The sequence below is a fragment of the Nerophis lumbriciformis genome, linkage group LG17 (genome assembly GCF_033978685.3).
Source record: "Nerophis lumbriciformis linkage group LG17, RoL_Nlum_v2.1, whole genome shotgun sequence".
Lineage (NCBI taxonomy): Eukaryota > Metazoa > Chordata > Actinopteri > Syngnathiformes > Syngnathidae > Nerophis > Nerophis lumbriciformis.
The window spans coordinates 37392502-37405000 of record NC_084564.2 but is presented as its reverse complement, the minus strand read 5'-3'; the positions used below and the strand labels follow the sequence as shown (position 1 = coordinate 37405000).

The window sequence follows — 12499 nt, the reverse complement described above, 5'->3', positions numbered from 1 at the left end:
ATAACATAACTTGGCTTCTGAGAGTTTCAAAATGTAATGAATAAAATGCTAAAGTTGTTGATAAACAAGCAATTATTTTAATAATTAAATATGGTCATTTTAAATGAATTATTATCCATCCATCCATCTTCTTCCGCTTATCCGAGGTCGGGTCGCGGGGGCAGCAGCCTAAGCAGGGAAGCCCAGACTTCCCTCTCCCCAGCCACTTCGTCCAGCTCCTCCCGGGGGATCCCGAGGCGTTCCTAGGCCAGCCGGGAGACATAGTCTTCCCAACGTGTCCTGGGTCTTCCCCGTGGCCTCCTACCGGTCGGACGTGCCCTAAACACCTCCCGAGGGAGGCGATCGGGTGGCATACTGACCAGATGCCCGAACCACCTCATCTGGCTCCTCTCGATGTGGAGGAGCAGCGGCTTTACTTTGAGCTCCCCCCGGATGACAGAGCTTCTCACCCTATCTCTAAGGGAGAGCCCTGCCACCCGGCGGAGGAAACTCATTTCGGCCGCTTGTACCCGTGATCTTGTCCTTTCGGTCATAACCCAAAGCTCATGACCATAGGTGAGGATGGGAACGTAGATCGACCGGTAAATTGAGAGCTTTGCCTTCCGGCTCAGCTCCTTCTTCACCACAACGGATCGATACAGCGTCCGCATTACTGAAGATGCCGCACCGATCCGCCTGTCGATCTCACGATCCACTCTTCCCTCACTCGTGAACAAGACTCCGAGGTACTTGAACTCCTCCACTTGGGGCAGGGTCTCCTCCCCAACCCGAAGATGGCATTCCACCCTTTTCCGGGCGAGAACCATGGACTCGGACTTGGAGGATTATTGATAATTTAAAATCAATTATTTCAAATATGTTTGTTTTAATGTATAATTCTATGGCTGGATGTAATAAGGAGTCAGAAAAAATACAAATAAAAATACAATTAATTTTGATGTTTTAGCAAAATGTAGTAAAAATGTATTTAGTTTTTTTTTTGTTTTTTTTAAATTAATAAATATATTTATTTTTAGGTAAGATAAACATAATAATACAATTTCTCTCTAGTCTGGATGATTTAATTCTTGTCACCCTGTTGTCCTCCCGTCATGAAAAAAGGCTGTCCTCACTCAGGTCCGCATGGAGCTGGAGGGGGCGTGGCTTCCAGCTACGGCTGAAAATCGGGAGATTTTCGGGAGAATATTTGTTCCGGGAGGTTTTCGGGAGAGGCGCTGAATTTCGGGAGTCTCCCGGAAAATTCGGGAGGGTTGGCAAGTATGCGTGAGATACAGTCTCGTGTGCCGTGGTACATTATGTAAGTTCACCTAATTGCGTTAAAAATATGTTTTGCACACCAGTAATTATAACGGCAGCACGGCGGACAGGGGTTAATGCATGTGCCTCACAATACAAAGGTCCGAGTATTCCTGAGTTCAATCCCGGCCTCGGGATCTTTCTGCATGGGTTCCCTCCGGGTACTCCGGCTTCCTCCCACCTCCAAAGACATGCACCTGGGGATAAGTTGATTGGCAACACTAAATTGGCCCTAGTGTGTGAATGTGAGTGTGAATGTTGTCTATTTCTGTTAGCCCTGTGATGAGGTGGCGACTTGTCCAGGGTGTACCCCGTTTTCCGCCCATGTGCAGCTGAGATAGGCTCCAGCACCCCCCGCGACCCCAAAAGGGACAAGCGTTGAGAAAATGGATGGATGGAGTAATTATAATCTGCAAATGATGTGTTGTTGTTGAGTGTCGGTGCTGTCTAGAGCTCCGCAGAGTAACCGTGTAATACTCTTCCATATCAATAGGTGGCAGCAGGTAGCTAATTGCTTTGTAGATGGTTTGTCGTGATCACAATATGCAGACGACAGCGGGAGGCAGCGTGCAGGTAAAAAAAAAGGTATCTAATGCCACCCATCCATTTTCTACCGCTTATTCCCTTTGGGGTCGCGGGAGGCGCTGGAGCCTATCTCAGCTACAATCGGGCGGAAGGCGGGGTACACCCTGGACAAGTCGCCATCTCATCGCAGAGGTATCTAATGCTTAAATCAAAAATAAACAAAAGGCATTGAAGCTTAGGGATGGCGATGCAAAACGAAACTAAAACTGAACTGGCTGCAAAGTAAACAAAAACAGAATGCTGGACGACAGCAAAGACTTACTGTGGAGCAAAGACAGCGTCCACAATTTATAACTGAACATGACATGACAATCAACAACAAAATAGGAGCGTAAGACAAGACTTAAAACACTACACACAGGAAAACAGCAAAAAACTCCAAATAAGTCACAGAGTAATGTGACAGGTGGTGACAGTACACCTACTTTGAGACAAGAGCTATATTGATGCATGCTTGGTTATGGTTTGAATTCATATCCAACAATTGCGAGAACTACTTTTTATTGTCAATATCGGCTACTGAGTTTCATTTTTTAATGTTTTCTGCTGGTGGTGTGCCTTGAGATTTTTTCAATAAAAAAAATCTGCCTTGGCTCAGGAAAGGATGAAAAACACTGACAGTTGACAGGTGGAAAACAAAGATGCCGGGCTGGTGTTCAGCATTTTCCTGCTCGAATTAGCGGACTGTTGAAAATAGGAATAGGGGGAATTACTTTTCACAAGTAATATTTAACATTAACGTTTATTTTGTGAAAAGAATATTACCACAGTGTTGAGAAGGAGCAAAGATCTTCAATAGTACTGAAATCGTAGCCGCTAGCAAACAAGAGTATAACCATAATAGAATTGCTTGTCAATGAAATTATCCATCCATCCGTCCATTTTCTTCCGCTTATCGCGGGGGCAGCAGCCTAAGCAGGGATGCCCATACTTCCCTCTCCCCAGCCACTTCGTCCAGCTCCTCCCGGGGGATCCCGAGGCGTTCCCATGCCAGCCGGGAGACATAGTCTTCCCAACGTGAAATTAATTAAATTTAAACATGTCATACTTGAATAACAAAGTTGAAATAAATGATGAAGATAAAGATTGTAAAAGCCAACAGGGGTAAAAGTTAGATTGTGGTGTGGCTGTTTCAAGATGCACAATAAGGAGGCACTTGAAGAAAAATGGGCTGCATGGTCGAGTGGCTAAAAAGTTCAATTTTGGTCTCATCACGGCAAAATACTTTGTTCCAGAAGTTTTGAGGCTTGTCTCTGTGCTGTTTGGCGTAATGTAAACGCAGAAACTGCGTTTTTCTGGCGACTCGACCATGCAGCCCATTTTTCTTCAAGTGCCTCCTTATTGTGCATCTTGAAACAGCCACACCACAATCTAACTTTGAGTCCTGTATTTCAGCTGAAGTTATTTGTGGATTTTTCTTTGCATCTCGAACAATTTTCCTGGCAGTTGTGGCTGAAACCTTTGCTGGTCTACCTGAATCCCTCATTTTCCACTTCTTAATCAGCGTTTGAACACTGCTGATTGGCATTCTCAATTCCTTGGATATCTTTTTATACCCCTTTTCCTGTTTTATGCAGTTCAATTACCTTTTCTCGCAGATCCTTTGACAATTCTTTTGCCTTCCCCATGACTCAGAATCCAGAAACATGTGTGCAGCACTGGATGAAAGATCCAAGGGTCTGTCAGAAGCCCAGAAACTCACTGACCTTTTTACACACACATTAATTACAAACAAACATGTCACAGGTGAGGATTGGAACCTTGATTAGCCATTCAAACCTGTTTGTGTCAACTTTTGTGCATGTTATCAGATCATACTTGCCAACCCTCCCGGATTTTCCGGGAGACTCCCGAAATTCAGCGCCTCTCCCGAAAACCTCGCGGGACAAATTTTCTCCCGAAAATCTCCCGAAATTCAGGCGGACCTGAGTGACATGTTGACAGCCTGTTCACACGTCCGCTTTCCCACAATATAAACAGCTAATGATCGAGGGCGAGTTCTTGGTTTCTTATGTGGGTTTATTGTTAGGCAGTTTCATTAACGTCCTCCCAGCGCGGTAACAACACACAACAACAGCAGTCAAGTTTTCGTCTACCGTAAAGCAGTTTGTCTGCCGTAAACAGCAATGTTGTGACACTTTTAAACAGGAAAATACTGCCATCTACTGTACATGCATATGTGACCCACCCATAATGTGTCACATTTTTGTGTTGATTTATTTATTTTATTTTGTGGTTTGAATTCGTTTTTGGAGCTGTCATTACACATTTATCAGTATTCACATTGGTCAGTAGGGGGCAGTAGGGCGTTTCTTCCCAATTGAATGCTATCACCTGCAGACCGGAAGTGTCTTGTCATTCTGATGAGCGCGACCAGTCTGTGAACAATTGAAACGTCCTGTGTGCTTTTTCCTCCTGTATAACAGGTTAGTTTTGGTGAATCAACTCACTGAATAATATCCATGTGATCTTTATAAGTTTAAGTACACATTCTGATGGTGGAGCCTAACTCTAAAGTGTTTGTGAGTTGTAGTTTGTATTTGTGAATGAATCCAGTGCACAGCTGCAGTAATCAATACAAAAAGGCGACGTGAGTGCGCAATGTTTATATAGGAACTTCTGATCCTAATTCAGACTCCCAAATTAGAGCTCCCGTTTTCTTATTGATTTTATAATGTATATTTGTATAATGTGTGTGTTCTGAAATAGTGACAGAGAATAGAACAAGGATGGACAATTCAACCCTTAACTCAACAATGAGTAGATAAGTGTTATGTGTGTGTATATGTGTAAATACATGAACACTGAAATTCAAGTATTTCTTTTATTTATTTATATATATATATATATATATATATATATATATATAGCTAGAATTCACTGAAAGTCAAGTATTTCCTATATATATATATATATCTTAACCACGCCCCCAACCACGCCCCGACCACGCCCCTCACCCCCCACCTCCCGAAATCGGAGGTCTCAAGGTTGGCAAGTATGTATCAGATCAAAGTCACTGGGGTATGTAAACTTTTGATCCGGGTCATTTGGGTACTTTCTTTTGTCATTTTGATTTAACAAGAGTAAACACAGTTGTTTGCCAATAAATAGCTTCACACAACCATTAAGCATGAGTGGAAGAAAGATTTTTGTGTTATCATTCATATTCTCTGAAGAATGGCCAAGAAATCATAAATTCTGTCATGGTATGTAAACTTATGAGCACAACTGTAGTTAATAGTAATGGACCCTTATTGGGTCTATTTGTACACTCAGTTACATTATATTGACATTGATATTATACATGTGGACCCACAGATAGAAATATTGTTTAAATGTAGCTTTGATGTAGCATTTAAGAACTGTTGGCTCGCAGCTGCGAATCGGTTCTCGTTGTTCACGTCAAAGAACCGTTCAAAAGACTCGACTCCTTCACATCTCTAGCAGCTTTTGTTGTTGTAGTTTTTGTGGTGCCAACAATATGGTCTTCCATTTGAACCTGTAGAAATAAAGAAAGTTGTTTGTTTTTGTTTTGTCATCAAATATAACAGACTATTGGGCAAAACATTTGACAACACAATGCAGCATCCAAGCGGGCACCCCGGAGGCTATTTGTCGGTAATTTTAGGCCAATTTTCTAAATCAGTGCCAAATGGACCCAGCTTACCTGAGCTATAATATGATTGTTTCGCCTCTCAATTTATATTGAGAGGTTATGCATGCCACAGTTTTTAATGACGTGTATCTGCCCTCACCAGGAACCAAGAGGCCTGCTGTACATCAACATATGCAGCTGGAAGCGTGTGCCGGCACCCCAGGATCCTAGCACGCCATTACCCGTGTATGCTGGAAGCCTGGAAGAGGACACAAATATAGGTCGGAGCCAAAGACAAAGCTATGCCGCATTATATTGCCTGTATGCAGTGGCGGGCCGTGCGTTTCCCACCTAGGTCTTCAGCTATGTCCGACTTCAATGATTACCTCTCAAAATACAGTGGCGGGGCGTGGGTTTCCCACCAAGGCCCTTAGCGATGTCCGACCTACATGATTACCTCTCAAAATACAGTGGTGGGCCGTGCGTTTCCCACCTAGGCCTTCAGCAATGTCCGACTTCAATGATTACCTCTCAAAATACAGTGGCGGGCCGTGCGTTTCGCACCTAGGCCTTCAGCGATGTCCGACTTCAATGAATAGCTCTCAAAATACAGTGGCGGGGCGTGCGCTTCCCACCTAGGCCTTCAGCGATGTCCGACTTCAATGAATACCTCTCAAAACACAGTGGCGGGCCGTGCGTTTCCCACCTAGGCCTTCAGCGATGTCCGACTTCAATGAATACCTCTCAAAATACAGTGGCGGGCTGTGCGTTTCCCACCTAGGCCTTCAGCGATGTCCGACTTCAATGAATACCTCTCAAAACACAGTGGCGGGCCGTGCGTTTCCCACCTAGGCCTTCAGCGATGTCTGACTTCAATGAATACCTCTCAAAATACAGTGGCGGGCCGTGCGCTTCCCACCGAGGCCTTCAGCGATGTCCGACTTCAATGATTACCTCTCAAAATACAGTGGTGGGCCGTGCGTTTCCCACCTAGGCTTTCAGCGATGTCCGACTTCAATAAATACCTCTCAAAATCCAGTGGCGGGCCGTGCGTTTCCCACCTAGGCCTTCAGCGATGTCCGACTTCAATGATTACCTCTCAAAATACAGTGGCGGGCCGTGCGTTTCCCACCTAGGCCTTCAGCGATGTCTGACTTCAATGAATACCTCTCAAAATACAGTGGCGGGCCGTGCGCTTCCCACCGAGGCCTTCAGCGATGTCCGACTTCAATGATTACCTCTCAAAATACAGTGGTGGGCCGTGCGTTTCCCACCTAGGCTTTCAGCGATGTCCGACTTCAATAAATACCTCTCAAAATCCAGTGGCGGGCCGTGCGTTTCCCACCTAGGCCTTCAGCGATGTCCGACTTCAATGATTACCTCTCAAAATACAGTGGCGGGGCGTGCGCTTCCCACCTCGGCCTTCAGCGATGTCCGACTTACATGATTACCTCTCAAAATCCAGTGGCGGGGAGTGCGTTTCCCACCTAAGCTTTCAGCAATGTCCGACTTCAATGATTACCTCTCAAAATACAGTGGCGGGCCATGCGTTTCCCACCAAGGCCCTTAGCGATGTCCGACTTCAATGATTACCTCTCAAAATACAGTGGCGGGGCGTGCGCTTCCCACCTAGGCCTTCAGCGATGTCCGACTTCAATGATTACCTCTCAAAATCCAGTAGCGGGGCGTGCGTTTCCCACCTAGGCCTTCAGCGATGTCCGACTTCAATGATTACCTCTCAAAATCCAGTGGCGGGCCGTGCGTTTCCCATCTAGGTCTTCAGCGATGTCCGACTTCAATGATTACCTCTCAAAATACAGTGGCGGGACGTGCGTGTCCCACCTAGGCCTTCAGCGATGTCCGACTTCAATGATTACCTCTCAAAATACCATCATTGATGTCCCCACATGACCATTGCTGGAGAAATACTATACATGAACACATTTACGCACTACTGCGCATTGAACCACACCAACAGTGTACAAAACGGGTTATTTTCTAGAGCATTTAAACATCAATTAAAAGGCATCAGCAATTAAAACATATTTTAGGTGGTACTGTCAAAATTAAAATTGCGAAAAACATATTGAAAGTGAAAAAAGGAAATATTTGAACTTACAATTAGTAGGACCTATTCGACGCCGTATAAGCCAGTGGTGCCCCTCGCCGTCGACTTATTCGAGCGGAAATAGCGAGCATTTCCCCATTTCTTCGCCAGGACAGCTGAGCTCGCTTCCGGGGTCGGCCGACATGGTCTCACAAGATGTAGTATCTCTTTAAATATCCTTCTTGAAAATGTCCTTTGCAAAAATATATCTGCCACCTAATCAACGTTTTGCACTTCCCGCTAAATTGAAACTTGTGATTGGATACTCACTTTGGAATGACAAGTGAGTATCCAACATACTTGCCAACCCTCCCGATTTTCCCGGGAGACTCCCGAATTTCAGTGCCCCTCCCGAAAATCTCCTGGGGCAACCATTCTCCCGAATTTTTTTCCCCATTTCCACCCAGACAACAATATTGGGGGCGTACCTTAAAGGCACTGCCTTTGCGTGCCGGCCTAGTCACATAATATCTACGGCTCTCCACACATGCGAGCAAATGCAACGCATACTTCGTCAACAGCCATACAGGTCACACTGAGGGTGGCCGTATAAACAACTTTAAACACCGTTACAAATATGCGCCACGCTGTGAACCCACACCAAACAAGAATGACAAACGCATTTCGGGAGAACATCCGCACCGTAACACAACGTAAACACAACAGAACAAATACCCAGAACCCCTTGCAACACTAACTGTTATTATAGCTTGTTGCTGAGATGTTATGACCTATATTGAGTAAAACATGCTCGAAACTAGAATATCAACTGTTGGGTCATCAACACTCACAAGTATAAAACTACTTTTTTAAAGTAATCATTTCTTATTTCAAGCATGAAATAAAAACATCATGACTTTGACACAATTGTGTCTCATAATTAAAACAGATGACAGCCAAATGGACTTTGCTGTTTTATTTTCAATGAAACAATAGAAAAGATGTACTCCTATAGTACAGTTGGCACAGTACAGTAAACTGATAGTTAATATTTAAACATTTAACATGTGACATTTCTAACAATTTTGAACAGAAATAGTTCATGCACATTCAGATAAATTCTTCAAAATTACAATACAAAAAATTTTTGGAGCGCATATCATTATGTCAAGATAATGGCACTAGCATTTACTTCATTTAAGAATATTTTTCAACATATTGAGCAAAAAGGTCTCATATTTGTTTTTTCTACCAAGAAAAGTGCACTTGTTATTAGTGAGAATATACTTATTTTAAGGTATTTTTGGGTTCATTGAGGTTAGCTCATTTTACTTGTTTTGGAAAGTCTTGACAAGCCAAATTTTATTGTTCTATTGGCAAATACTTTTCCTTAGTAATTAAGTAAAGTAAAGTAAGTAAAATGCCCCTAATTTTTGTATTTTATTTTTATTTTTTTTGAACACTGACTTTTTGCAGTGCACGAATATGAATCCTTTTAGATATTTAGGGAAAGTGAAGTGAAGTGAAGTGAATTATATTTATATAGCGCTTTTCTCTAGTGACTCAAAGCACTTTACATAGTGAAACCCAATATCTAAGTTACCTTTTTAAACCAATGTGGGTGGCACTGGGAGCAGGTGGGTAAAGTGTCTTGCCCAAGGACACAACGGCAGTGACTAGGATGGCGGAAATGGGGATCGAACTGGCAACCCTGAAGTTGCTGGCACGGCCACTCTACCAACCGAGCTATACCACCACAAGTAAATTTAAAAAATATTTTATCTTTAATTATGATCACGATTTCTGGTTATAATAGGCCAGTGTTTTTCAACCACTGTGCCGTGGCACACTAGTGTGCCGTGAGATACAGTCTGGTGTGCCGTGGGAGATTATCTAATTTCACCTATTTGGGGTAAAAAATATTTTTTGCAAACCAGTAATTTGATTGCTTGATTGAGACTTTTATTAGTAGATTGCACAGTACAGTACATATTCCATACAACTGACCACTAAATGGTAACACCCCAATAAGTTTTTCAACTTGTTTAAGTCGGGGTCCACGTTAATCAATTCATGGTATTCATGGTAATTATAGTCTGCAAATGATGTGTTGAGTGTCGGTGCTCGGCAGAGTAACCATGTAATACTCTTCCATATCAGTAGGTGGCAGCAGATAGCTAATTGCTTTGTCGTGATCACAATATGCAGACGACAGCGGGAGGCAGCGTGTAGGTAAAAAGGTATCTAATTCTTAAACTGAAAAATAAACAAAAGGTGAGTGCCCCTAAAAAAAGGGCATTGAAGCGTAGGGAAGGCTATGCAGAACGAAACTAAAACTGAACTGGCGACAATGTGAAGAAAAACAGAATGCTGGACGACAGCAAAGACTTACTGTGGAGCAAAGACGGCGTCCACAAAGTACATCCGAACATGACATGACAATCAACAATGTCCCCACTAGGAAGGATAAAAACAACTGAAATATTCTTGATTGCCAAAACAAAGTAGATGCAGGAAATAGCGCTTAAAGGAAGACATGAAACTGCTATAGGAATATACCAACAAAACAGGAAAAGCCACCAAAATAGGAGCGCAAGACACACTGCAAAAAGTCTGTGTTCAAAAACAAGAAAAAAAATACAAAAATGAGGGGTATTTTATTTGAACTAAGCAACATTATCTGCCAATAGAACAAGAAAATTTGGCTTGTCAAGACTTTCCAAAACAAGTAAAATTAGCTAACCTCAATGAACCCAAAAATACCTTAAAATAAGTATATTCTCACTAATAACAAGTGCACTTTTCTTGGTAGAAAAAAAGAGACCTCTTTGCTCAATATGTTGAAAAATATTCTTAAATGAAGTAAATGCTAGTGCCATTATCTTGACATAATGATATTACATTTCTTGAAACCAGCAAACTTATACTAAAAACTAGTTTATTGTTCTTAATGGAAAGGCAACAAGGCAACCGCTTGTTACTCTCGGGGTCTCCTAGCCACTCAGGCAAATCATATGGTCTAAAGATGCATTTTTCCATCGACAACATGACATAATCACGCCAAGTGCGTGCTCTTTCAGTCAATTAGTGCACATATATACAACCCGGCCCCCGGCCAAATTTTTTTTTTATTGTAATTTTGAAGAATTTATCTGAATGTGCATGAACCTTTTCTGTTCAAAATTGTTATAAATGTTAAATGTTTAAATATTAACTGTCAGTTTACTGTACTGTGCCAACTGTACTACTATATGAGTACATATTTTCTATTGTTTTATTTAAAATAAAACAGCAAAGTCCATTTGGCTGTCATCTGTTTTAATTATGAGACACAATTGTGTCAAAAGCATGATTTTTTTTTTCATGCTTGAAATAAGAAATGATTACTTTAAAGAAGTAGTTTTATACTTGTGAGTGTTGATGACACAACAGTTGATATTCTAGTTTCAAGCATGTTTTACTCAATATAGGTCATAACATCTCAGCAACAAGCTGTAATATCTTACTGAGATAATTTACAAACCCCGTTTCCATATGAGTTGGGAAATTGTGTTAGATGTAAATATAAACGGAATACAATGATTTGCAAATCCTTTTCAACCCATATTCAGTTGAATATGCTACAAAGACAACATATTTGATGTTCAAACTGATAAACATTTTTATTTTTTTTTGCAAATAATCATTAACTTTTAAGCGGCATTTCCGGAAACCAACATTGAATGACCGTGACCTTCGATCTCTCAGACGGCACTCTAAAGGATATCACCACATGGGCTCAGGAACACTTCAGAAAACCACTGTCACTAAATACAGTTGGTCGCTACATCTGTAAGTGCAAGTTAAAGCTCTACTATGCAAAGCGAAAGCCATTTATCAACAACATCCAGAAACACCGCCGGCTTCTCTGGGCCCGAGATCATCTAAGATGGACTCATGCAAAGTGGAAAAGTGTTCTGTGGTCTGACGAGTCCACATTTCAAATTGTTTTTGGAAATATTCGACATCGTGTCATCCGGACCAAAGGGGAAGCGAACCATCCAGACTGTTATCGACGCAAAGTTGAAAAGCCAGCATGTGTGATGGTATGGGGGTGTATTAGTGCCCAAGGCATGGGTAACTTACACATCTGTGAAGGCACCATTAATGCTGAAAGGTACATACAGGTTTTGGAACAACATATGCTGCCATCTAAGTGCTCCTGCTTATTTCAGCCAGACAATGCCAAGCCACATTCAGCACGTGTTACAACAGCGTGGCTTTGTAAAAAAAAAGAGTGCGGGTACTTTCCTGGCCCGCCTGCAGTCCAGACCTGTCTCCCATCGAAAATGTGTGGCGCATTATGAAGCGTAAAATACGACAGCGGAGACCCCCGGACTGTTGAACGACTGAAGCTCTACATAAAACAAGAATGGGAAATAATTCCACTTTCAAAGCTTCAACAATTAGTTTCCTCAGTTACCAATCGTTTATTGAGTGTTGTTAAAAGAAAAGGCCATGTAACACAGTGGTGAACATGCCCTTTCCCAACTACTTTGGCACGTGTTGCAGCCATGACATTCTAACTTAATTATTATTTGCAAAAAAAACAAAGTTTATGAGTTTGAACATCAAATATGTTGTCTTTGTAGTGCATTGGGTTGAAAAGGATTTGCAAATCATTGTATTCTGTTTATATTTACATCTAACACAATCTCCCAACTCATATGGAAACGGGTTTGTAGGACCAAAACCCTTAAAACAAGTAAAACACTAACATAAAATCTGCTTAGTGAGAAGAATGATCTTATCAGACAGAAAATATGCAAATATCACCCTTATTTGAGATATTTCATCTTACTTAGATTAGATTACTAAAACACTCCACACAGGAAAACAGCAAAAAAAAGTCCAAATAAGTCAGGGCGTGATGTGACAGGTGGTGACAGTACACCTACTTTGAGACAAGAGCTATAGTGATGCATGCTTGGTTATGC

General features: G+C 42.0%; 1 protein-coding gene across 1 annotated transcript in view; it reads left to right on the top strand.

Moving 5' to 3' along the window:
* The window catches only part of pih1d2 (PIH1 domain containing 2), a 30207-nt gene that overhangs the window by 2267 nt on the left and 15441 nt on the right, over positions 1 to 12499 (top strand). The window contains exon 2 of the mRNA XM_061973159.2: positions 5640 to 5757. Within this exon, the coding sequence (XP_061829143.1) occupies positions 5640 to 5757 (118 nt within the window). The remainder of the gene's footprint in view (positions 1 to 5639; positions 5758 to 12499) is intronic.